Source organism: Amblyomma mixtum, chromosome 3 (assembly GCF_055824585.1).
Source record: "Amblyomma mixtum isolate Tamu chromosome 3, ASM5582458v1, whole genome shotgun sequence".
In the NCBI taxonomy this organism is placed as follows: Eukaryota; Metazoa; Arthropoda; class Arachnida; order Ixodida; family Ixodidae; genus Amblyomma; species Amblyomma mixtum.
Window position 1 is genome coordinate 136074216 of NC_143014.1, and position 27773 is coordinate 136101988.

Below are 27773 nucleotides of genomic sequence, written 5' to 3' on the forward strand. Positions count from 1 at the left end.
GGAGACCGGCCCCGCCGTCCATCTGGGAAAGCCTGGCGGCTGGGCGACGTGATGCGTGCGGGAGACGGAGATCGGGGTCGGCAGGTAGAGGTGGTGTCATGGGCAGCAAGGTACTCCTCTATTTCGTGGGGTCGCTCACCGAAACGGGGACAGGGAGCGTCACGTGGGAAACCCCGGAGGCCGATTTCACGGTAGGGGCAACGGCGATACAGGTGGCCGGCTTCCCCGCAATGGTAACAGAGCGGCTGCTGATCAGAAGTGCGCCAAACAGACGCCTTCCGGGCCGGTGGACGCATGGCAGGTCCTCGCTGAGGCCGCTGGTAGAATGACGGTGACGGAGCGGTTGGCGGCGGCGGGTGGTACGGCAAGCGTTGCACAGGTGGCAACTCGGAACGGAGAGCCGCGGCGTAGCTCATGGGGCGTGGCTCCGGCATGACTGGAGGAGGCGGTGAAAATGCTTGGCGAATCTCGCCGCGCACAACCTCGGTAAGAGCCGCAGCCGTCGGATCAGAAGAGGCAAGGGTCAGGTTCTGCAGCTCTTCACGGACCACCGCGCGTATGAGCTCACGCAGCGACGCATTGTCGCTGGACACGCTCAAAGAAGCCGCACTGGCGCTTGGCTCACCGCACAAGGAGTCATTTCGGCGGCAGCGCTGATGCAAGGCCCGCTCAATGGCGGTCGCCTCTTTGGTGAAGTCGGCTACCGTCTGCGGGGGATTGCGGACCAAACCAGCGAAGAGTTGGTCCTTCACACCTTGCATCAGGTGGCGGAGCTTCGTGGATTCCGCCATATCTGGGTCAGCGCGCCGACAAAGACGGGTCACGTCCTCGGCGAACATGGCAACGCTCTCATTAGGCTTTTGGACGCGGGCGTCCAGGAGGCGCCGCGCACGATCCCGGCGGTCCGTGCTAGCAAAGGTGTCCCGGACCTGCTGGCGAAAGGTATCCCAGCTTTGGAGATCGGCCTCCCTGTTCTCGAACCAAATCTTGGCTCCGTCTTCGAGGGCGAAATACACGTTCCGCAGCTTCTGCGCAGGGCTCCATTGGTTGAAATCGGCAACCCGCTCAAACTGGTCAAGCCAGTCTTCAACGTCTTCGAAGGTGACGCCATGGAAGCTGGCTGGCACGCGGGGTTGCTGGAGCGTCAAGTGTGAAGCGCTAGCCTGCGCCATGGTGGTATGCTCACCAGGTCGATGAGTGCGTGCCTCTTTTGGGAGAAGACCAAACTCTGGGACCAGTCCCAGGAGGCGGCGGCTGCTGCGGTGAACGGGCGTGCAGACAAGGGGTAGCTGGTCGGGACTCGATGAGCGGCTGTCTGAAGAGGTGTTGGACATGGGACGTCGAGCCCGCACCTCCACCAGTGTCACGTAGCAGTTGGTACAGGTAGCGCCGCGTCCAGACGGCAGAGGAACGCCAACACCGAGATGATGCCAGCGCACACCGAGACGGCTAGGATGGAACGTCGAGCTTCGTCTTCTTCAGCAGCGAACCGCGTGGCGCACGAGCTGCGTGCCGAACAGCCGCCGAGCGGCTATTGTTGTAGACGCGGCAATATATATATATATCTTGGCAATACATCTGCCACCTCCAAACAGAATTATAGCCGACACCAGAATTTCAGGGGAACAACACACTCACAGAGAGTATAATACCCGTGCCACACGCGCACAAGAAATGGCAGTAAATGCTTAAGGCCTTAAGTTTGTTAATGCCATTATTTCCGGAGTTGGTGCTACACGTCCACATTTAATGCCATTATCGGAAGTGACGATGGCGATAACGCTTGCAATGTAGTTAAAAGTTTCATCTGAATATAAACATTCTTAATGAGCACAGTATATCGGGAATGTTCAAATGTAATGTAAAAACGATTTTCCAGAAAATACGGCTGTTCCTGCTTTACAAGTCGAAAAAGTAGGCATAAACTCGCATGTCAGCACATAACTCGAGAGTACCTGTCAATAAGGCTGTTTAAAATGGCGCTCTTCGCATCGAAAATGCGGTATAGATGCCTCATCTGACTGAAAGTTAAGAATTAACCATTTCCTACTGGTTAGGAAGTTGTTACTAACAAAGCTGCATGCTTTTCTGCGTGTGGAATGGGAACGAGAGTACACGTTGCACGGGCGAATGAGTTGTGGCGAACTCAGTAGGTCGCGAATGGCAGTAAGGCTAATGCCATTAAATTTATGCGTTTGGCACCGCATGAATGCCATTAAAACTTAAGGCAGTAAGCACTTAATGGCATTAAGTCTGTCCGTGTGGCACGGGTATAAGGCCAGTCTCAACACATTCATTTAAGCTTTCCCAGCAGTGTGCTTGAGCACTCTGAATTTCATATGAACAATGGTGACATTGGGAGACATTCACCTGGGCAGTGCAATTGACTTCTCCAAAAATAATGAATGCTGCACATCGTCATTGTTCAGTAAAAGTATATTTGAAAGTAATTTTTTGGCTGCAAGTGGCTATGCCCGTTTACGCAGCAGAGCTTTTGTAAAAGAGTTTTTAAAATTTCATTATGATTAGAAATTTCTTCTCTCAGCAGATATCGCATGAAATGTTGACATATATGCCTCAAAAATTACCACTGGCAGGTAAATGCAAACAAGGTAAGTGCACACAAATGCCTGGAAGCTAGCAACCAATGATCCACAGCATCCAAAATCAACAAAAAGGTTGGCCACATCACTGCTGCCTGCTAGAAATTGCATACACTGTTTCCGATATCATACTACAATAAACTGAACTAAAGAAAGTGAATCATCAAGCACTGAGAAGTTACCTTCGTCAACCAATAAACTTCTGCACTTCATAAAGAATGCACCAAAGCTTGCAACAGCAGCTTACATATTGTATCCTATCGAACCAGTAAATCAGTAGTGCACCTTATTACTCCACTCCCTCACTGTCTCTGTGATTACTGCAAAACCTTTGCACTCAACAGGATTTGTAGCAGTAATCTGAAATATGTATGGCTTGCTTTTCATAAAACCAATACACACTCTGTGCAGCATAGCATGTTCACTTAACGCTTTTCTAGCAAGGTTAACATGACAAGACAATAGCTTGTGTGAAAGCATAAATGTCAATAATTTATAGAAACATAGACACGACATATAAAACAAACTGCTGTAATCCCTTTATCAAGCATACTCATTATGCAGCTCTCATTTCACGCTTAATTATCAAACGACGCGCTGGTGAAAATATACTCGGGAAGTAAAGGCTTTGTACAAACATCACGGTCCTGTAGTCTCCATTCACCACCTTGAACCGGCACAATGACACGAAATGCCTCAAGCGGATGTCGCTTACCGATATCGGTGTCGACGTTTTAACGTAAAGCAAGGTATAATGCCAAACCTCAACGCGAGGGGACCCGTTTCTTACTTTTTATTTTGTCAAAGTTTTCAGATAGGCAAACTTTTCTCTCAATACCGGAATTCTCGCTCTGAACTACGTGAAACAGCCGCGCTGGATGTAGTACCTTACGAGCTGACAACGCTCCGGCAGAAAAGCCGCATGGTGTTACCCTCACTTTTAAATGTTCTCTGCTAGGTAATCATAACGACGGCGGCGTCAGGCACTACTATTCTCCTCTCGCACGCCAACGTCATAGCGTTGAAAGCGGCTCGCGCCTTGCGAAACCCATCGCGAGGAGCGACGCGCGAGCGTTACGACGTGACAACGCGTGTAGTCTGAAGGCAGCACAGGAGTGCTCGGCGCTTAAAAGTGTGGGTGAACAGAGCAGCTGTAGCAAAGTAATTCGCGTTTCCATCACATAGGAAAAGAGCCCGGGAAAATGGTGCGAACGGATGTGCCGCAAGTACTAGATGAACAAGGCACAGTTATGAGCTCCCAAGACCGCTCTACGGCAGTTCCGAAGCAGAACAACATAGCTACGGAAGCATATTTACGGAGAAAATAAAGAAACGTCACAAAATCTTGTCTTGAATACACGTAAGTATCTCTAACCCGTCATTATACTCTCAGGTGCACTGAAAGTGCCAATGACAAACCCGAGGTCCCGGTAAATTCGGGCCAGCACGACCGTAGAGAGGTGTCAGTGCCATCACTAGGAAAAATAACGGCCGGCGCACATGGCAGCGCAGGTGAACGTGAGCCCCTCCGCGCAAAAACAAGTTCGATCGCCAGCGAACTTCAAAACGTCGCGGGTCGGCGCACACGCCGGCCAGCGCAGTTCGAAAAACAAGGTTCAGGGAAAAAAGTTTACAGATCGCTGGACAGGCGCAAAAAAAAGAAAGACAACAAGGAAAGCATGGAAAATTAAGTACAGCGCGTGGAGAGCAGCATAGCAGAAGCCTTAGGTTTTACACGCGGTACGAATTTCGTGACAAGCCGCCAAATGGCAGTGTCCACAAGCACTCCGTAGTTGACCGAAACTGTGCCGTTGCAACTGTTGCAGCAGCGAGAACGCGACAGCAGAAACTAAGACAGGCCAATCCGGTACAGTTGTTACTGGATTGGCTCGTCGAGTGAATTTTCTGCTAGGTAATAACGGTGCTAAGCGAATCAACAGGACCGCATCTAAAGTCAGCGGCGCCGATAGCGTTTTGTTCCATATGATCGGCGAGGCCCTCATTCACGGTAACGCTCTTGGCTAGCAGGACGCTATCGGCGCGTTTTTCTCTGCAAGAAGAGAAGCTTACCTTCCGGAAAGCGCTTGTCCATCGCAGTAAACATCAGCCACAATTTCGAGTTGGGTCATGGGCGTGATGGAACACATGATTTCGCGTGGAAACCCATATAAAACGCAATCACACACGCACGCACACTCCACACATTCACGCCATTGTTAGAGGATGGCTGCCACTCGCTCGGGCGAGCGCGAGTGCGCATGCCCGGAAGCGCCGTGACGTCACGCGCGGAGCAGTCCATGCCAACCGAGCAGCTGGCGGTCGCTCGCGGTTGGCAAAGCCGCTAGCGCGACTGCGCTCGAGCGTCGAGGACGACCTTACACGCGCGCAGCGCGCAAAAGGCGGAAAATCAATATCTGCTGCACACATACACGGAAGTCCTTGAAAATCCCTTTGTCTCTGCTGCCGCCGCCGCCGCAGAGTGTGCTGGCCGCGAAGTGAAATCGACCACTCGGATGGCCGACGTTACGAGGTCGCCATCCGAATCCACGCGCGGCCGGAATGCCGCGTAGGCCGAGTTTCAAATAGATTCTCAATGATAGCTGATAATGTTTGCACAATGAACGTGCGAAGTTCGCCACGCATTGATCAAGAGCGCTGCGACATAGCTCGAACCCCATCCCGCAAATAACGCAGCTCACGGAACGTACTCCTCTGTTAAAATAGGCCCGTCCGACGGTGCTCGCATCGCCTCATAGATGGCGGGGGTATCTGAGCGCGCTGCTCTCCCCAGGTCGTCGTCTGCTCTTCGCAGTTTTTGTTCTTTGTTCTCTGCGGGCCGCGGCAAAACTTGCGCACGAGAGAGCGGACTGCTCGATCTTTGTGATTAGCATCCATTGTATAACTGACATGCCTGACGTATCGCCAGCCCTGCTGGTGTTGGGTGGGCGAAAACTTTCATGGACACGCACTGGCTATACATAAACATGATTTTCTTCGCCACATTCGCTAAGGCACACAGTTCCGAAGGCCTACTGCAAAAGTTCACAGGTTGAGCAGGCATTGATTTTTAGTGTCAGGAGGAAGTTCTTGGCGTGATATGTGATGGATGGCAGCAAAGGCGTAACGAATGACTCAACACGCGATCTCACCCGAACTCTCCGCCTTAATTTAAAGTCGTTATAAAGCTAAAGGTATATGGGATGCAGACCTAAGCTGCACTGCAAGTGCTAGGACCGCGAATAATTTTAACTAACAAACAAAGCAAAGCAGGAGCCATGACGAAGGTACGTTTACCTCGCCACACATGGCAGACCTGCGTTCGCATCAAAAACAAAGATCATCCGGAGCGTCAAACCCGAGCATACCTTACACCACGCCTTCGCTGCCGTAGATTCATGGCAAATAACGAAAAGCGCAGAAAACGAAGGAGCGAGGAACGAACAGGCGGAGACTGCGCAAAAAGTTTGGGACATCACGAACAAGGTCAGAAATAAAACAGAAAAAGAGGAAAGAAAGCGCAGAAAGAGAGAGGGTCATGCGAGGTAGGCGCAGGACGATGGTGTGGTGTGAGCGGCTTCTTCAGTGCGCTCCCCTCTCGCTCATAAATCGCTCAAAACCTTCCCAAACCCCGCCGCCCGAGGTAACACAAAAATGAACAGGCGCGCCATGAGAGAGGACGGGAAGGAACAGAGAGAGAGAGAGATGTGGGAAGAACCATGGAGGAAAGCGCATGCGCATAGGCAAAGCGCTGTCGCGTCGTCTGCTACTCGTGTGGGACTACTTGTTTACCGCGGAGTCACGCTGATGCACTGCGGCCGAGTTCGTCTGCTTCGCGGCCCTCCGCTCCTTCCCCGGTCACTGCGTTCTCTCTCTCAGTTCTCTGGTTCAATGCCGCTCTCACCCACGCGCCGCTGCTCGCCCCAGCGAGAAAGAGGCTTTTCCCTCTTTCTCCACAAAATAACCAACAAAAAGGATCAGCGTCGCCTCGCAAGCTCTCGCTCGCCCCACGGTTTACTTAGCGGGATCGAGCACTACTGGCGGTCGTACAGCGGGGCAGCAGCTAGCCTTGGCACCGTCGCCCGTCGCTTTCCTGCCGCCACTTGCGGGGTCGCGAGGCAGCTGCGAGGTCCGCCGACTGCGTTCCTCCTCCTCCTCGCAGCTTTCCTCCGATTTCGTGAATTTGGTGTCGAGTGAAGGAATTGATGAGCGCGTTCTCGGAATGCTGCAACGGACACGCCGGTTATAGGCGTCCTTTGCGTCCGTTCTGGGCACACATGAAACTTTTGCACGTTTTCTTACTTTCGCCTTCGACGCCATCGCGTTTGTTTTCTTTTTATTTTGTTAACTGCCGAGACTACTGGCTATCATCCAAAATTCAAATAGTATTTAAAGCGCCTTCGCTGAAACGACCCCAGTGTCATGTATATCATACCTCTGGTGACAGCAGCAGTAGCGAAAGAAGTCAACCAGACACATCGACCTCCCTTGAATGTCTTTCTCCGTCCTCTGTTGACGAGGTCCCTAATTAGCAGGTCATTCTGGGCGCAGTGGAAGCGACAGCTTGTTCGCGCAGTATCATTATCCGCAGCACGGAGAGGAGGGGCGGCGGGAAGGGGGCAGAATTCATGTTCACGAGAAGTGCGACACGCGAAGCGTTCGTGTGACACCAATAAAGCAGCCAGTCGTACATTTCGCTCCTTTCTTTTTCTTTTTTCGTCTCTCTTTCCTGCCTTTTGTTTTCAAAAGGTTCAGAGACACGTACTTTTCCATTGTGAAAAGCCCCAAACGTGTTAGGAGGCCGCGCGATAGTTCCAATGATCTTGCACACTTGACTTCGGCGAGCCCAATTTCAGAGCCAAAAAGAGTAATTTATTAGACAAGGCAGATGGCGTGAGAGGAGATGTGCTGTGCCAGCGTGCAAGCGTGAGCGAGCGAGAAAATGTGTGTGTGCGTGCGTGCGCGCGCGTGTTTCGCTTTCGCTGACAGGGACGACTTGACGCTTCGGTCTTCGAGGCCACCAACGCATACCTGCGGCGCGGTGCAGAGCAAATGAACGCGGCAGCAGCGCCCCGCGCGTCCGCAGCCTCAACAGAAGTAGGTCCGGCGCGGCGGCTTTTGTTGTGTGCCGTCGTGCCGCGATATGCAGGCCGCTGCGAGCGGGTTGCACAAGCGGCGGCGGGCCGCCAGTGTGAGGCGCGCAAGCCCCGCTCGCCCTTTGGGCCGACTGCTGACGGATGCGCCGGACAATCGGCGCCGCGACGTTGTGCGCGAGGCCGAGCGCAGCACACCGTCGTTGCGCTCGCCATGGACGAGACGTTGCGCAAGCGACGCGCCGGCGGTCTTTCGAGGGGAGCTTGCGAATGGCCAGCAAAAATGGGGCGCTTACCGGGGAGGTTAACGTCCGCCCGCCCTACTACTGACATCGAGCTGAAGTTTCTGAGATTTCTGGTGCTAAACGCCCGTTTTTAATCGCTGCGCCGCCTGGCGGAACGGCGCGTGTCCGCGAGATCCTTCCTCTGAGAAGCTAATGGGCACGTCCGGGCATTCCTACCAACATTCGCCTTTGCACACGTGGGATTTGCAACATTAAGAGCAAAAGTGGGAGCCGAAGCAGATGCTTTCCTCTCTATTACTGTACTGGACAGAAGTGCATAAGGTAATGAAGTCCGCAAATTCCACGTAAGCACGACCAAAGGAACGAGAGATTCCAATACAGCACTAGAGTTGGGTTGTTTTGAAGCGAAAGCTTCACTACGGGGCCTCGGGCTTCAATCGCGGACCGTGCAAATTTCACCTTCAGTTTTTTTTTTTTTTTCCCCTTACAGAGCACGTCTTTTTTTTTACATATACGTTCATTTCGAAACAATCGCACGATAGAACGGTCACAGCAGTGTGACCAGCGGCACTTCCTCCCATGGATGTAGTGCCAAGTCAGCTATAGCGCCAAACGAACAAAAAAAAAAACGAGACAGAGTGAGACGGACAGCCTGCCATAGCCGGCGCGCCCTGTTGAGCCGACTTGTCCACTTACAAATAAACGCGCAGTATCGAAAGATCTTCAGTTTAGCCCGCGTGTCCTGGAAAGTCGCGTTAAGCGTTCAATCTCTTCCGCGTACTTTCGTTACTCCTCACACACATCATCTGCTCGTACAAGGCCGTCATGTTTCCGACGAAAGGACCGCGCAAACATTCCACAGCAGCAAGTGTGTGGAACGCGCTGCCACCGAGACAGACCGTCGGTTCGAAACCCAAAGCCTTCTGCGTCTTTCGCTCAGAGGCCAGCCGATGGCACAAGCGGATCAGCAATAGCTCAAATTCGAAAAACAGTCCGACTGTAAAGGCCCTGCACACAGACCATAATTAAGTGACAAATAAAAAAAAAAAAACCGTGCGCTCACCGAAACTTGCATGAGAGCTCGAAACTTCGGCGCACTTTCAAGTAAGCCCACTGTCGATAATTCCAACTGGAAGGAGACCAAAAATTTGTTCGAACCATGCAGAGCTCGAATCAAAGGAATCCTCTTAATACTCCTGATGTTGACGGGATCAAAGCGCCCATATGAATGAACCGAAAGTTTGAATTAAGCGGGTTAGAGCTAACGAGATTCCACGGGAGACCACTGGAATCTCGACTGAAGCTCCTCTCCTTTTTCTCTTTCTCTCTTCATCTGCGTTTCACCCACGTGGGTATGGCCTCTGTGACGGAGTACCCGGGTTCGAACCCGACCGCGGCGGCCGCGTTTCGATGGAGGCGAAAGGCGCCCATGTGCTCTGCCCCATGCGCCCATGTGTCAGTCCACGTTAAAGGCTCTTGGGTGATCGAAATTATTCCGGAGCCCTCCACTACGGCTCCTCTTTCTCTTTTTTCCTTCACTCCCACCACCTTCCCTTCCCTCATGGCGTGTTTGAGGTGTCCACCGAGAAATGAGACCGTTACCGTGCCTTTCATTCCCTGATAACCAATCATTTTTTTTTAATAAGTGGGCGCTGAAACGGGGACTTTCGCGGGGCGAGTAATAAATAGGACAATACAGCCATCGCTACTACTTGTTGGCCCTCAGTAAGGCGAAACGGTCTGATAAAGTACGAGCTGAGAGTTGCAACGCGTCGTGGTGTGTTGGTTGAATGGAGTTAACTTATGCGATAGTTTGGTTTATGGGGATTTAACGTCACAGAGCGACTCAGGCCGATGTGACAGAAGTTGAGAGCTGCTAGCAGAAACCACAGTGTATTTACGGGCGTTCTTTGTAAGCAAGTTCACCCTGTATACTCCAGCATCACCTCCGCCATTTCCCGCTAAAACGCTGAGCATTATTAGGATCGGGTGAGCGTGGTCGGACCGGAGAAGGGACGAGGAAGGTGGGAGACGGGGTTACGAGTATATAAAACAAGGGAAAGGAGAAGTTTATGCTGGAATATTTACATTATTTACAACAAAGGGTAACTGAGAGGGATCCTCAGTGAAAGAGAACGTCTTCAGGAGTCAACAGGAGTGCCCTCGAGTCTCAAAACAACACCTCGTTAAATAGTCTCCGTATTCCCCAGATCCCTGACTGGGGAATAAACTTCGAAGGATGACGTCCAATCGCATGGGCAGACGTGGAGTCCGGAGTTACCACCCACGGCTGGGGCGGTGCTGGCTGTCCCGCTCTCTCAGCTCGGTCGGTGGGAAAGGGTAGAGTCGGGAAATGAACCTCCCGCAGTCTACCCGCAAGTGAACGACCTTCCTCGTGCACATGTTTGACGCTTCACTGTAAATAGAACAATACAGCCATCGCTACTACTTGTTGGCCCTCAGTAAGGCGAAACGGCCTGATAAAGTACGAGCTGAGAGTTGCAACGCGTCGTGGTGTGTTGGTTGAATGGAGTTAACTTATGCGATAGTTTGGTTTATGGGGATTTAACGTCACAGAGCGAATCAGGCCGATGTGACAGAAGTTGAGAGCTGCTAGCAGAAACCACAGTGTATTTACGGGCGTTCTTTGTAAGCAAATTGACCCGAGGGTCGACTCGGCCACAGGACGCTGCCACGTCGCCGCTGCTTCTGCCGCTGCTGCCGTCTTTGCCAGCCCCCGCCGCATCTTCGGCCTTCGCCGGTCAGGGTCCGCTGTCTTAATCCACTTAGGCAATAGGGGACAGCGAGCTGCCTTAATCCACCCAGGCAAGAGGGGGGGGGGGGGGGGGGGCATCCCAAACCCAACAGCACAGGACGGGGTGAAATTTCACGGACACGAAAAAGGTGGCCGCTGGAAGGATTATGTATCGGGCAAGTTAGGTCCGGAAACCATGCATAATCGGAAGAGACTGCCCGGTTCCTTTTTTTTTTAATTTTTCGTTGAGCTAAATTTTCATCGGGGCGCACGCTGTGGCAGGGGAAACCGATCCGAGCGCACGGGACCAGAGGACCCCCATCAGAATTGCGCAAGGAGTCAAGGACTTCTTGACTATCAGGGTATTTCCTTAAAACGAAGCTCGTTAGCGTTAATTCAGTTTTCGAAAGCCGAATGGCCAAACTATCACGATGCCAGTAACCAGAACGTTTGCATCAACCTGTCGAATCTTACATGACTGGGCAATGCGACATTCCCAACCGGCATTGCAACGTTTCGCAGTTTCAAAAATTATACATGCACGTTTTATGAGGAAAGGAAATGCGCAGTAACCGTGCCGCTCTCGGTGTACACTCGAACAGGGAAATGATGGAGGAGGGGGTGGAAGAAGGCGCCGTAGTGAAGGATTAATTTCGACCACCCAGGTGTTCTTTACCGTGCACCGGCAGCGCGCAGTCACGGGCGTTTGCTGTGCCCCGCCGGGGCTAAAGAAAGGGCCGTCCGTGGCGCCCAGCGTCTCTCGCCAGAGGAGTATCTCATGGCGCGGCGAGGCCGCTTGGCTGGGGCCAAGACGGGACTTGGATCGAACGTTCTCGACGGAAAGCGCGCCCGACGAGGAAAACCAAAACGGACAGGGCTCCAGGAGGAGAGACAGCGGGCGGCGGCGGCGGCACACACACACTGGCGTGACCTCAAGGCGTGACCACGTAAACCGACTCCTCTGTAAACAGAGGAGAGGGCGTGCGAGGACGGAGCAGCGGCCTTGGCGCGGCCGTGCCAAGGCCCCGCGTCGTCCGGCCTCGGCGCTTCCGCGACGCCGCCTCTTCGCGTCGCCCCCGGCGGAGGTTCACGGGCGACGCCGGGTCCCGTCCGAGCGCCGCGGGACAACGCGTCGGATGAAGACGCGCGCATCGAGCAGTTTCCCCGACAGCTAACGGTACACACTCACGGCAGAAAACCAAATAAAAAAAAAGAATGACTAGCATACGCGCATTCTCCGCACCGGCGCTTGCCAACTTCGTAATAAACGGAAGTCGCCACCATGACCCGTTCTCACGTTTCGCCAGGCATAGTACCTCCAACTTCGCCGCGTGACGGTGGTCCGTGGGCTCTTGCTGCAGGAATCGTGGACGTCCACGAATGCAAGGAGCCGCCAACGGGGACCTTTTTTCTTTCCCTCGACTCCCCCTTGCGGCACATACTTCAGCGGGAACGCGGGGACTCGCAGCTCTGAAGATAGAGCAGCGCAACCAGATGCACTGTCCAGTGACTGTTTGGTGTTCAGCATGACAGATTGCGCTTATCAGCGGCCTCAGGAAAGGAAATGAACGCGATAGAGGAGAAGGCAGGGAGCACGCGACATGAAACTGCTCCGGGCAGAAGTGCCCCTGCGTACAGCGAGGTGCAACGCGGCCGCAGTGTCTGGAATGAAGGGCACGCCGACACCTCTTCTTGTTTGGTCCTTCCCCTGAGATCGGCACCTAGAGAAAGAGGCGCCGGTGCTCCCCTTTCCCTGTCTCCACATGAAAAACGCGGGCTATTTTCTCGCCAACAATACTACGGGGCGCAGCAGAAGGACAGGCACTGTTTTTGGATACAAAACAGAACTACGTGGCTTGAATCTGCACAGAAGCAGGCTCTAGCCGCTGAAAACATATGGTGCGTTCGGCTGCAGCGCGCACTCCTCCCCATATGCTGGAGACAAACCGACAAACACCTTGGAGGTCAAACTCCACTCCAACCGACCCTGTACTAATAGGCAGGTGGATTAACTGCCGCGCACTCTGTGGAAACCTTAACCGCGCCGTGAAGGAAGGTACGAAATAGAAGCAGAGAGAAAGAGGCACCGGACTGTTTTGGGCCGCCTGGTGTTCAACAGGGGAGCCGATTGTGCTATAGTTGTTTTTCAAGGGGTTCTTTGAGGTATATGCTGGAATCGCACAGCACATGAGCATTTTTGTTTTTTGCACCTCTAAACGCGCGCATACCGCACACACGATTCGATCCCGTGGCCTCGTGTTCAGTAACCTAACGCCGTGACCACTGAGCCACCGTGGCCGTTCACGTGGAGCGAATGGGGCGGAAGGCGATCCTGCGGAAGCGCTGAGACGCTGGGACGGCCGCAAGAGGTGACAGTTATTACACCCGGCCGCAGTTGCAGCCACAGTTCAGCAGTGACGGGACGGATCTCCACCGAAATGCAGAAGCACCCTCGTACTTGTTTGAAACAATCCGGAACCCTTCACTGTGGCTACTCTTCCTCATGCCTCCTTTCCACCTCCGTCCCATTCCAGTTCGCGAAGTTCGGGTGTCCACCGTGAAGCGTGGCCCGCATGGAGCGTTTTTCCGGGCGATTCGTCGGCGTCGACGGCACCGGAGCGTTTTTTTGCCGCCGGAGAGGACGTTTTTGCCAAATCGTCGGGTTCTGTCGAAACAGATAAAAACGTCGACGCCGCGCCGACGCCAGGAGAGGGCAGCGACAGAGGGCCAATGAGAGCCGGAACGGGCGTCACGTGACTCTGGGCGGAGCCACGCCGGTCGAGAGAGACGCGCTTGCGAGCTCTCTCTGGCACTGTAGCTTGACCACCAAAACTGCGTCGTGCTTCCCGGAAAGCATAGTTATTATCCGGAAACACGGGCGTTTGACACACCGAGGGTACCGAGTTCTAGTTCACTATAGTACCGAGGCTTGGGCTTCGGGTTTCTCGGCCGAAACGGCCGAGCAGCGTGTTGTCTCTCGGAGGAGTCGCTTTTAGCTGGCCGCGCCGTCCATCAGGGGCACGCGTAAACGGTAGCGCCATCTAGTGACAAGACGCCAAAGCACATAAACGCTGTGTTGAAGAATTTTTTTATCCGTAATTGCTGATAACTACGATGGGTGCATTGCGAGCCTTTTTTCGTTCCAAGTAGAAAAACTGCTAATAGATGAAAATGTAGCAAGTGAATAAAAGCTAGACAACTGCTTCACCAGGTGTCGTTCTTGCGAGGTAAACACAGTTAGGCCTAAGAGCTTGAAAATCGCGAAATTATCTGAAAAACAAAGGCTAGTTATCGCTTATACCTCTACGCGTGGGCGAGCTGTGCGAAGTAAAAGCGAACCGCTACCATCTGAGCGAGCTATCACGTCGAAGAATCCAGCGGTGACATGTATTTATTCCGAAGTGGGCGAGCAGGGCGCAACCATCTTGTCAACGTCGCCCGTAGCGCGCGCCGCTCGGCTGCTGACCATGCGGGAGTGAATTCGTCGACGCCGGCGCGGGCGTTGGGCGCGCGACGCGATTTCGCGGGTAAAAAACGCTCCATGCGGGCCAGGCTTCAGACAGTTACTGCGCGCCTCTCCTTCACAACCAACCTCACAACCAACCCATCGCCTCCATCTCGCTGTGAAAATCCTGTGTACGTGTGTGCACGCGCAAATGACTTTTCTGCGAGCGTGTGCAAAAATAAAAGAAATTTGGTTCTCAGGAAAGGACAGGGTGCGGGAACTGACCCGACTTCTCGCGCACGTTTAGGAATCTACAGCCTGTTAAATATACTACCACGTTCAAATCTAGAATTCTCGCCAAAAGAAAGGCTACCTGTTCCTTCTCCATAAAACTTACGAAGCCGACAGTTGAGGACAGGCAGGTCGAACGAAGCAATGGCAACAAAATCAAGATCGCGTAACTGAATAAATTTGCGCATCTCAAGTATCGTGTTCAGTTAATCGGTATCCACCGGGAGTATACGCGAGCCCGCGGTAAGTGCACACATTAACAGCGCGCAATCATGGCTCTTCGACAAAGCGTTTAGCTTTCGCAGCGGAATTCTAAAGAGTGAGCCATTGTTTTCTAGAAAGGGAGGAAATGAGGGAGTAGTAGGGGGGAGGATTAAAGAAAAGGGAACGAAGCAGCGGGGCAGTTTCGTCGCGCGCGAAAGAGAGACTCTCTGCAAGAAGAGTTGTTGTTCGTGACTGGCCAATGTCGCGCGCACGCACGTGGCCCCAAAAGGCGCGTGCCGCGGCCCCACGAGGAAAGCGGCGCCCGCGGCGCGCGCCGCAGTTGGATCAACGTGACGCGGCGGCGGCGCTCGCGGCTGTGCAAACAGGTCGCTCGGCCAAGGTCGCTGCGCCGCCGGGCCGTGGCGCATGTGCGCGCTGCTGGCCGCGAGCAACAGCTGCGCGCGATACTGCGCGAGGGATGCCTGCGCTGCTCCGCGGCCCGGACACCCGCGCGCGTGGGCGCCGATCGCTTTTCCTTATTTCTGCTCAATACCTACTCCTTCCATTCGCCCGTGAAGAATTCTGGTGTGCTAAATGAACCTGGACACGCGGTGCGTGTCGTGCCACCGCCGGGGCTGTGCGACACAGCATGAACACTTGCTGAGCGAGGGAATCCGTACGCGACATTTGCCCGGCTCATCTGCATGCGGCAGACTATTGATCCCAGAGAACGAGCAATCCGCCTCACGCTGGGTCACGCTGGTCAAAGTCGAAAGCGGGAGCTGTCTCTTCGTGGCAATCGCGGCAAAAAAAGAAAGCTGACAGAATCCATATTGATTCTTTTTCTTTTTTCAAAGGCGAGGAAAGAAAAGGGGGGGGGGGGGTTGCTTCTGTTTTAAGTTTGCAAAGAGTTATGCTAAAGCGACGTCGGAGACGCTGAGCCCTTCCCATCGGCATCGTTCGGTGGAATGGAACAATCACTCGATCGTTCAAGCTCATCTGATGACACCTACATATAAACGCCTGGGGCGCGGACAAAGAGCCTAAAAAGACTGCCTTGACAAGGTCCGCGTAGATACAGGGACACAGCAAATATATAAAATATATACAGTAAACATGTTTGAAAAGAAGCGCTTTTCAAATATATCAGGTAACGGATCAGACGCTAGTTGGCATCAAGCACAAATAACACATATTTCTCAATTCTGGCAAATGTAAGCAGAGCATAAGTGGAACAATACACTGCAGGCGCACAATGCCAAGAGGTCAAACAAAATTTGCCGTGCGTCATGTGCCCATACCGAACATGAACCGCTTCGGACTCCCGCAACACGGCAAGTATACGTAAGCACACTGCAGATCAAGAGGTCCCGGGTTCGACTTCAGGACGTAGAGGCGTTGTTTCGATGTTGTGCAACTATATGACCACTGATGTTCTATGCCGTAGCTGAACAGTCTCTCAATTAGGCCCGAAAATTCCCTATTTCGCGCCCTTTTACCTGCAGCATCTTGAAAACTACGACAATTTGGATAAAGCGAGACGATTTTGGTACCTAAAGTCCCTTAAAACTCCTTAAAAATTCCCTTGTCGATTTTACTCTCAACTTCTCTGAAAAAAAAAAGGGAAAATGTGACAACTGTGAAATGTGAAAAACTGAATGTGACACAGATTTCTCCATACACCGACATCTCACTCCGTGTTACTGAAACATGCAGCTCAATCAGTTTGTCCTCGTACTGCAAGGTACCGGCAAAGCGCCGATTCGCCGCTCCAATATGGCCGCGAAAATGGGGTATCGAAGCGAAAGCGGTCACGACAGTTAGAGCTCACCGCATACCTCGGCAAATGACGAGTGGTCACTCAGGCTCACTCACATAAGTTCGGTAAACCTACGGGCTCACTCAAACTCACACCCACAGAGGCCCGAACTCATGAACTGAACGAAACTCGTTCAGCTCAGACTCACCAGCAATCCGGGGTCAACCACTCATAGCGATGCACATCTCACTCAGACTCACGATTCATCTAGGCTCACTCACTCATTTCAACTCGCGACTCATCTGGGCTCCCCATTTTGAATCACGAGCCTCTAGGCTCACTCATTTCGACTCACGACTCATCTGGACCCGCTCACTCATCTAGACTCACGACTCACCTGCCCTCCCTAACTCGGTCTCGCTTGCACATTTCAACTCATGACTCACCCAGGCTCACCCTGACTCAGGACTCCTGTAAGCTCACACATCGGCCAGCTGAATCGTTTCTGGGCCCAACGGCCCATGTTACGTGACTAAAATGCCAGAAAAAGTGGTTAAAAACACGGTGATGCCATGAGCTCTGTAGTAACGAAGTGATCCGTTCGGCGCTTTAATCACTCGCCACCACACACATTCTTTTTCTACAACACAACAACCATCATTTATTTACATGTATGAGAAAAGGCGGCACACTCCATCATCGACCACGGCAAGTCCACAACACAGCACACACTCCCAACACACACACTGCCGACTGACCGCCTGACCCACACTGGCTGACAACCCCGTCTCCCGTCCCCACCGCGACCGTCCCGACCCCTTTCCCAGAAAGGGCATATAATCCCTCCGAGGTCGTCGTGCGGGGAGGTTCGGCGCGTTCGGCGCCCACCGGTCTCAAGGTAAGGGGGTAATGCCCTGTGCGGCTACCACCGTCCGTTCTAACAAGCTAGCCTGTAGCCAGGCCTGGCTGACAGGACTAGAGGCCTGTAGCTGCCGCTCGCAGAACATAAAGATCTGAGGCCGCTGCATGAGCTCTCCAACCAATTAAAAAGCAGCAAAGGAGGAACTAGAGCAACCGCGATACAGCAATCCATAGCTAATATCCAATGAAACCAAGCGTAGCGACTAATCAACTTTTCTCGCGTTTGAGTAATGTTCTAGAGTGCAACAACCACAAAAATTGCATGCCACGAAACAATAAATTGCTCTACATTATTGTCTCGACCAAATGCGTATTCAGTATTATGAATGCACAGGAAATTCGCGTTTATGAGCGTTACAAAGTCGTGCACAATAAGCATCACGGATTCTCTTCGGATCTTGGAATTGTTCTACCTCACATCATGGACTTAAATGATTCGACAAGTCTACACTCTACTGGACTGACCAGGACTCAGATCATGATATCACGTGAGTCCGGATTTACTCACGACTCAGATCATGATCTGAGTATGAGTCCGGGCTCACTCACGACTCAGATCATGATCTGACTGAGCCCGGACTCATGACTCAGGTCGTGATCTGAACGTGAGTCCGGGCTCACTGACGACTCAGATCATGATCTGACTGAGCCCGGACTCATGACTCGGGTCGTGATCTGAACGTGAGTCCGGGCTCACTCACGACTCACATCATGATCTGACTGAGCCCGGACTCATGACTCAGGTCGTGATCTGAACGTGAGTCCGGGCTCACTCACGACTCAGATCATGATCTGACTGAGCCCGGACTCATGACTCAGGTCGTGATCTGAACGTGAGTCCGGGCTCACTCACGACTCAGAAAATGATCTGACTGAGCCCAGACTCATGACTAAGGTCGTGATCTGAACGTGAGTCCGGGCTCACTCACAACTCACATCATGATCTGACTGAGCCCGGACTCATGACTCAGGTCGTGATCTTAACGTGAGTCCGGACTCACTCACGACTCAGATCATGATATCAACGCGAGCCCGGACTCACTCACGACTCAGATCATGACCTGAGGTGAGCCCGAGTAAGTACGCCGGCCTATGACCCAGCAGCGGCCGGTGGGGAAGCGTGCTTCGATTCCTTCGCTGGGATTTCGGACAGCAGGCATCAGCGAAACACGAACGTTGGACCCGCATGAAAGACAAAATCTGACAGGCTGCTCGTCGCACTCATCCTTCCACGCAACGTGGTACTCGTGATAACCGCAAAGCCCCGCCGGGCCCGCTCACTGGGTGGCCATTGCTGTGGCGAGCGGAGGGGGCGCTTGGCTTACACGGGCGGGGAAACGTTTACCCTGAGAGTGAGAACTCCGCTGTGCCGCCTGTCATGTTCATCCTCAAGGTTGAACGTGCCCAGTCGTACACAAATAAAACGCGATAAAGCCTTTCATGCAGCCTTTGACACAATTATGGGCTGCGGTGAAGCCCGTACGCTTTGGATGTGGCCTGAAATGGCCCAACAGCGCTATAGCGCTATCGCAGCTTTTATTTGAGACCACCTTATCAGAACCTCCTCAACTGACGACACACGGCGCGAATACATGCAAGGCCGTGCGCTCGGAGAATCTCATTTCACTCGTTGACGACTGCGGACAATCTGAAAATTGATCTTGTTTGTAGTAGGCATCGCTCACGAGCGAACAAGACCACGGCGCTTGCGTCTGGTAGCAGCGTCCGTTGGCCGAGCTAAGGGGAACGTCTCGGGCGAGTCCCATTCCGATTCGAAGCACCGCCCACCGTGATGGCTCAGCTTCCGAGGCGTTCCGCTGCACAGCACGAGGTATAGCTGCTTCGATACCCGGCCGCGGCGAACGCGTTTCGCCGGGGGCAAAAATGAAAATGCGCCCCGCGCCCGCTGAAGTTCTGCTGCACGATGAGAGACTCCTCGGAGCTGATGAGCACCATCTCTGTCGCGTACCTCATGGCTCACGTTGTAGTCCTGGCACGCGCGGACGCACGCGTTAACTCATTTGTCCCTCATGAATATGACTATCTGAGATTCAGCTGACGATAAATCGCGTCTTATAAGGGATCGGACTAACGCCGATCAATTCCTCGCTGCAAGATGCGACGGGATCACCAGAGCACACGAAAATTATAGAATGAGAAAAACAGAAAAATGTCCCTTGGCGCCTCGAAGCAAAAGCGCCTTGACGAGATGGCGCCAACGTCAGCCAAAGGATGGAACGCATGGCTGGTGCTGAAGGCCACGCGCTGCTGTCGTACGCGTGCTCTCGGCCACAGCTCGCGGGCGCGTCCCCCCGCGCGCGCTGCTGTTCAAGGCGCCGCGCTCGGGAGAAGACGCGCAGGCCGCCAGCGCACGGCACCGTCGGAGAAATCCGTTATCAGGCATAGCGCACTTTAGCGGTCGCCGAGTCTGCTGGCGTGCTGGCAGCCTCTGACACCCTCCCGCGCACCGCGGCCGTACCGTGCAAAGGGTGCCGATGTGACCGCACCACACGACGTTGTTATTAGAAGAGCAGTAAACTGGCCGTTGGCAACTTGTTCAAAACTCATCAGTGGGCGCATCCTACACTGTTACACTGCTTTGATATGCGAGATGTATCATCATAATCATCGCCCCCCCCCCCCCCCCCCCCGCACACACACAGGGTGTTATAGAAACTGTCAGCCGCGGTGGGCGTCAGCTATTATAAAAGGCATAGCTACTTAACGAAAATTTACTACAGTTGAACCTCGTTATAAGGAAGCTGAGGGGCCGGGCCATTACTTCGTTATAGCCGTAGCTTCGCTATAGCCCGTGTTGACCGAGCTTCCAAGGGGAATCGTCATTCCTTCGTTATATCCATTATTTCGTTATAAACCGTTTCGTTATAACCAGGTTCGACTGTAATTAGCTTTTAATTAACACGGTCTGGTGGTTAGTGCCAATGGGGAGCTCGAAGCCAAGGACAAGACGATGCCATGCCAGTTTTTTAAACAAAGAAAACGCCGTTCTCTGAAGGTCTGCGGCGAGAGGAAATCCACCAGCGCTTTTTCCCTCACAAAACTGAAACTGAGCGCATAAGGTGAGCAGGCAGGAAGCGCGGTGCACACACGTCCTCTGATGTGTGCCTACGACGCCCACTTCGAACTGCTTGCGCTATTGTGCAAAGTCATGCACAATCTTTTGATTCTCCACTTGGTGCAAGGAAAAAGATAGCCATCGCCAACTGCGAGGTCGTTATTTTTAAAAGCGACGGAGAAGAAAGTTAATGCCACGGTAAAGCAATGAAGCAAGCAGTTAGTATTTGGCGCTGTTGTTATTGCAACACAGCGGACGTTGCCTCTGAACCTAGCTCGCTGCTCGCCTCAGTTTCACTTTTGTGCGCCGGATTTCCTCAGAGCGTTAAAGAACGGCATTTTCTTGGTTTAAAAAAAAGTGATAAGTCATCGTCTTGTCCGTGGCTTCGAACACTCCCCTTCGGTGCTAACCACCAGACTGCTAATTTAAAAGTTAAATAGCGCACATATATATATATATATAGCATTTCAGCGAACACTCAAGATTCCTCGTTTTCGTTCGTTTTGAGTATGATTTCTCATACTCGGTACCGGAATATGTCCGTCATAGTGCTGCGCGCTTGTGACACAAGGTTAGGATGTATGTATATGGGTACAGGGCAACCATGCAGTGCAAAAAAAAAATGTAATTCACACAGTCTTTCCTGGCGTACTCTTGAGGCTGTTCACGTATGTGTTTCTCTAAAGTTGCGCGCAAGTATGCGCAAATAGCTAGTTGTCCTCAGCCGGCTTAGCTTCTGTTCCAGTTCACGTAACGGCGCCAACTAGCAGTTGCCTGATGCGCGAGTCTAAATGGCGGTCGATTTAGTTATATAGGTTACGACACGAGTCTTGGTATGCAAGCAACATCTTTGATATATAGCTGTGATTGATTGATTGATTGATTGATTGATTGATTGATTGATTGATTGATTGATTGATTGATTGATTGATTGATTGATTGATTGATTGATTGATTGATTGACGTTGAAGAACGGCCGATGCGGCTAGTGCCAGAAGAACTTGGGAACAGTAATTTCAACCAAGCCACGCGCTCTTATGGGCGCAACGGTGCGATCGGGGCCAGACCGACCGCACCAGCATTCGGAGCCTATATTGCGGCAATCGGGCCGGCCCACACTCGCACGAGGGCAGAGAAGCCTCGCCCAGCGGCGCGGACGACAACCCGAAGCGGCGGCGGAGTGGACCGCGTGCGAGACGGGGCGTGCCTCGGAACGGGGTCGGCCGCGTCCTTTGTTCCCCCGGCGGCCTTCCTCCCAGTGCCAAGGAGGACGACGTGCGTGCGTCGCGCGCTCACGCTGCCCGCGCACGGCGCCGCGGTCGACGCCGCGCCGACGTGTCCCCGATTTGCGTCCCCGAACCCCGCGAGGGACGCCAGAGGAGGAGGTCGCCTCTTCCTCCCTTTGTCTCGGCCCCCTCCTCGCTGTTGACCGCCCTCCTCCGGAACACCCGTCTCGGCGGCGTTTCCCGCGCCGACCGCCTGCGCGCTAATCCGCTGGGAGAGAGCTACACCGCGCCGGAGAAACGTTGGCCTCAGCTCGGGGGCGCGCGAACAACAGGGTGTCACACGTCGATGGGACGCGACAAGTGCTTCGGTGACGGGCAGATTCTGCTTAATGCTTGCGCAGCGCATTAACCAGCAACCGCTGCTTTAAAAAATGAGTCAGGACTGAAGTATTTCTTGCAAGCTTAGAACACTTTGAGGCAGGATTCTGGAAAGCCATCACTTATTTCATTGCATTTTTCCCTCCACAAGTCGCTGCCCAAGACGCGGTCGTTTTAAGGCGTGAATTACTACTCACTGACGTTGACGAACGTCATCACTAGAAACAATTTATTCCTGAAGTAAAGAATAAATGAGAGTGACTAGATAAATACTGATTCAGGACGACAGGCTTCAGAGGAAAAGCACCCGGTTCTGCAAGTTTCTTGCTATGTCATTGCCTCGACCACCATATTTACTAAACAGGACAGGGGCGAATTTATCGGTGCCTGTTGCGGTAGGGGGGGTCCTATATAACAATTGATTTCTTGGCTCACAAAACAGGAGCCAACGCAGTTTTCCCACGGAAAGCCTTTCGCTTGTGGGAGAGGGGGGGGGGGGGGGGGCACGCCTTCTTTCTTTTGTATCCACCGTTGCGACGAGAGGTGTGGAATCTCACCCTAGAAAGTCGGCGCCAGGTTAGGCTGGGGCTATAAAGAGCCCAATCCCCGAATAACGCGAGGCTGGGCGTTTAGTCGTTAGCGCCCGACGTCGCCCTGACGTCAGAGACGAGCGGGCCCTTAGCTGCACGAGCGCCGCGGGGTTGTTTACCGGACGGCCGGAGAAACAGCGCGACGTCCCTCCGCGTCGGTGCGAGAGCGTGCGTGGGAGAGACGACGCCCGCGCGGCCGCCGAACAACGGAGCGCTCGTCGAAAGGTCGCTCCTTACGCCAACGCGAACATCAGGCCATTCGCGCCAACGCGCGCGCGGGAAAAGCTGTAGCACCGTTTCGACATATCGCCCAGGCTCTTTCCAGCACTGCCGCACTTTCTTCACGGATCCATGGCGAAGCTTCGCTGCGACACGGAGAAAAATAAAAAATAAAAATAAAATGTCGTCACTGCCAGTGTATTCGACGGTGTACCGCTCACAGCACTGTACAGCCGCCTAGACTTCGCAAGCGCGCTTTCACAGCCAGCATCCACAGTGCGGCAGAAAAGTAAGCACCAGACAGTGACGAGGGAAAGCAAGGTAGCCGCGGGCGACGCCCCTTCGGCTTTCTTTTTCCATGCAGGGTGCCACGCTTGCAACATTCTCCGCGAGTATGAACTGATTCGTCCCTACACCGGCAGCTTTCGCAACGAGGCGGCCGCGGCTCCTCCACGCAGTGCTTTCACCCTTTCATTGATGCCTGCACCCTTCCCTCTCGGCTAGCCGCCGATACGCGCTTCCACCCCCTCTCCTCCACCCGTTGCGAGCACCGGCAGATCCCGAATCTCGGCGAAGGTTTTTCGCAAGAGCGACTTCGCAATCAACCCCCCCAGCAGCACCGACTCCCTAGACCCGCGGTCCCCTCTCTCCGCCACATCGGATCCGCGGCTCGGTTGCGGGCCGTCCGTAGCTCGGTGGCGGCGTCGCTGCGGAAATTTTCGAAGCGACGGCTCGACCGGGGCGTGCCTGCGTCCTCCCCTTTCTCTCGGCGTCGTGCGGGTCGCTCGAGGACCGAGTTCCGGCCCTCTCTCTCCAGCGGGTGATTACGCAGGGGACGGAAGGCGTGTCCAGTTCCCGGCCGCAGGGCGAGATGAAAAACCCCGCAGTGGTGATTTATAACGGGGTTGTTTCACCGGCAGCTTTCTTAATTGTTCCCTCAGCCAGAGCCGATATGGAATCCCCGTTGCTAGGCGACCGCGGCCAGCCGCCGGATCCCTCGCGCTCCGCCGCGAGCCACCTCAAGCGTTTCGCGTCAACCTGGAACGGCCGCTGCGCCGCCACCTGTTCCCTGCGCGCGCTTGCGAGGAGGGCCTCTTGACGCGGTGGTCCCGACGAACCTCGTTCTCCGATGCCGTGGTGCTCGATGAAAGCACTAGAGCTTTCCTTAATGCGAGCGAACGGCCCGCGTAGTGTTGATAAAGCGACGTGGCACGGCGCAATGCCAGTGGCGACAACCACAGCGTCCCGTAAGAGAAGCTTCGTAAATCTGGACCTCTCTGGCCCAGGTGGGCAAAGGAAAAAAAACTGAACCGAGCCTCAGTCCTAGCAAAGAAAGCACGACGCGGCAAGGGGTGGCGGGATTCAACCGACAAGTCGGTGTGACCACAGCCGTTACGTCGACGGAACAGAGTTGGAAAACGCGGCATGTCGCAGTTCACAAAATCGCGGGCGCCCGCCCTCTCCGGCCTGCTGATATTTAGCCCAAGATTGATTGAAAATGCGGTCGGTGATCGATCATCAGCCAGGATTAAGAAGAACCGTACTGTTTGCCAATGGACGTCGGTTCAAGTCATAAATACGCATATCTGAGATATGCATAAACACGACAGCCAATGGTGACGCCTGCATGAGGCGCCTAGTACTCCGTAGTGCAAGCGCAAAATGCTAATTACCCATTTGAGCCCCTGAAAACACTCTGGTAACGTACCAGGGACACCACGAGGCTTGCTGCGCATGCATCAAACGATTTTAAAAGGCCCCTCGCACGTGCTTTGACGTCGACAAAAGTTCGCTTCAAATGCAGGCGTGCATACGCCACGCGGCGCCCGCAAAGCACTCGCTTTGCACAACGCACGTCGACGATGCCGGGCGAAAGAAAAAAAATGAACAAGCAAAAAATGGCATCGACTCTGTCACCCGTTGCAACCGGCTTGCATAGGTTCAGCCCGCTTCGAACTCGCTTTCAGCGCATTTTCGCTTCAACGTCGAGTGCGAGCCTGAGTACCCAGGTGACAGCACCGCCTGCACGGCTGCAAACGAGGTTCAGATCCTCTTTTGCTCTTTTTCTTCCTCTTGCACGGTCGGTGTTCGCTTCCCACGGCGTTCGCAACAGACATGCCATTTCTAACAGGTCGTAGCGCTGTGCACGTGTGTCAGCCAACGGTGACTCGTTAAATGACACCCGTCACCTGAACATTACGACAGCAGTCCGTACATAGCCGCAGAGACTAGCTTATCCCTTATAACGTTTTCTCTTCAAAGTCGGCGCCAATCTCCTCCGAATTTCCGGCTTTGAAGCAGTCGCTATATCGGCGTGAAGCTGTACTGAGCAACATTCGACACAGATTCCACGATCTGTGTCGATCGCAATGCAATGCAATGCAATGTTTCACAATGTTTCGCGCGCAAAACGGCACAGGGCGGCAATGATTTCGTTCTCTCGTAACCTTAAATTCGCCCCAGACAAAAAAGAAAAAAAAAACGAAAACAGCCATAGAAAGTGAATGCAAAAGTAAAAAAAAATAACACTGATGCGTGACGAGGCCTGTTTGCGATCAACGCAACGACGGACTCCGGAACCATGGCACGGTAATCGCACGGCCAACCCCTTCCTCAATTTTTCTTAATGAGGGGGGGGGGGATAGATTTTTTTTATATTTCCATTGTACTTCAATCAGCTGACCAGCTCCAAGCTTAGCCCCCCCCCAATCAAAAGATAAACTTCCGCAGTCGCTGTATGCCACTATCTCATTCCATCGCCCTGCTGGCAGGCTCACATTAGCGGCTGGAGCGCTTGGATGACGGCGATACGTCTGCGGGCACACCGGAGGCCAGACTCCGCGCGATCGCAGCCCGAGCGGCGCAAAAAGTTTAAATGTCAACGGGTGCCAACCGCGCCTGCGACGCACATAAGCTCTACACGGACTTTCTCAAGGATGTCTACTGCGCGCATCCCCTGTACGCTCTCTTTCGAATGCAAAACGAGTTGAGAGTTAGGGCCCTCTTCGCAGACAACACTGCGCGCTGTTGAATTCTTAACTCTGATTTATTTCGGCACTGCTTTTTGCGGCACGAAAATCGCAACCACACTGAAAGAGCCAACACCGTGCGGCAAAATACTACTCGGGAAGGGCCCCCGAAACAATTCAAAAGACCGGCGAAGGCCAGTACGAGCGGTCGGCGGAGTGGGATTAGGGCCTAGTGGGATCAACGACGCGTGCAGGCAGAGTTGCCAGATCATAATTCTCTTCCCGCTAATTCTTGCACTTTTCTAATCCACTCAACTTTACTTCTGCTACGTGTGCATGCGCCATATCTGTAGCAATCAATATATTATTATTATTATTATTATTATTATTATTATTATTATTATTATTATTATTATTATTATTATTATTATTATTATTATTATAGGGAGGAATGAAAGCTCAGGAGAGACCCTCACTATACCGTCGCTACCAGCGCTGCACGCGAAAAAGTGTGCCGGAAATCATGTGCTTTTGTAAGGATTATTGGGAGTTTTGGGAGACGGAGCAGCCAGCATATAGTAACGTTGGATGCAGCGGCGCCGTCTGCTGCATTGTGCGCCGCGCATGCGCAAGCACGCTGAGACGGCGCCAAGTAAGAGGTGTGGGGGGGGGGGGGGGGGGGGGGGGGGGCTTCACGTCCGGCTTCAAAAAATGTGACGTAACGGGCTCTCCTGAATTCTTTCCTTAATTCCTGCATGTCCTGTTTCCTAGCCCAAGCATCCGATACGTTTGGGCGCGCCCAGGTCTAAAGTAAGTTCTTTGAACTTGTGAAGCAAGACTGAGGGCGCTAGCCGTTGCTACCTGCCTCTTTTCTGTTTGCCGAACTTTTCCAAACACTGCGAGAAATAAAAGGACCTAAAAGAGGGGTCAGCGCGTCTGAAATGTGAGCGACCGCACATGAGACGAGCGTATATATGAGCGCAGCAAAACTTTCACCCGGCTACAAAACAAAACAAAAAAGAGAGCAGCAACGCTGCAAATGCGAGAGTTCGCCGCCTACGCACTTGCGTAGCAGGAAAACAGCGCGACACCGTTTCTTTTTGTTCATTTTTTTCTTTGTTCTCGCTGGATGGAGACAACGCTCTGCGACAGGCGAATCCGTCCGCCCGACGCACGTGTCGCGTCAGGAGTGGGGGTGGCGGGGACGGCAGCGGCGACAGGTGGCGTCGCGGAGGATCGGGCCAAACAGCTACCTCTCCGCGAGCAGGCGTCGTTCCCCGCTGAAGTGCCGCGCACAAACCAAGGTGTGCGGTGCTGAAACCTCAGTTGGGCACCGAAAGCTCGACAGTCGAGAAAGAAAACAAACGCGAGATAAGCACCCGGCTAAAGTACACCGCGCTGGGTTGCACAGTGCATCTATTGATGCGCACCTGCGCCTCACATGCACCGACAGCTGCGTGTTTCGCGTAGATGGGGGGGGGGGGGGGGGGAGTTAGGCTAGCCGCGCTGGGGAGTCACTCCAGAGTTGCTGAGCACGCCCGGTGAGAAGTACCAAGAGGTCTCCGCGGTCCGGGAGCAAAGACTGAGGTGGAACGGAAGAAGCCCCGCAGAACGTACTCGCGACGAGCGGGTGGTTGGTGGTAGCGATCCACGCGGTCGCTATCAGCGAACCTTCTTGCGTACCCAGCGATTAATAAACTCCACCCGAGCCCGTTCCGAGATGTGGCTCCGTTTCGCCGCCGCCCCACGACACTAACAGGAAGGAGCGCTGTCTACATATCGTTCGCCCACTAGGAGATCCACAAGACCTCCTACGAGTGCGGTTCGCGGCTGGCCGGCGCATTTCTCGTACCAAGTCATGGCAGAGTAGTAGTATCTAAAACTGTCGAGATAGGCCAGCACTCGTGCAATGACGAATCATTTAGCGAATGCGCCTGTTGCCCAAGGGCCCTTCGACAGTGCCCTCGCTTGCTTCAACGCATTTGTGGGCAGCTAGTAGCGG

At 53.5% G+C, this 27773-nt stretch overlaps 1 protein-coding gene across 7 annotated transcripts in view; it reads right to left on the minus strand.

Moving 5' to 3' along the window:
• The window catches only part of tna (Zinc finger MIZ domain-containing protein tonalli), a 273408-nt gene that overhangs the window by 34350 nt on the left and 211285 nt on the right, over positions 1-27773 (minus strand). The window contains exon 1 of one of the 7 annotated variants that reach the window (XM_089581284.1): positions 5033-5321. The exons of 4 other annotated variants lie outside the window; for them this stretch is intronic. Coding sequence is in view for 2 of the 3 variants with exons in the window: in XM_089581279.1 (XP_089437405.1) it covers positions 4674-4750 (77 nt within the window). In the remaining variant the exon portion in view is untranslated. Of the gene's footprint in view, positions 1-4673; positions 4962-5032; positions 5322-27773 lie in introns of those variants that run through there. 2 more of the 7 variants (XM_089581279.1, XM_089581278.1) reach the window with 2 other exon arrangements.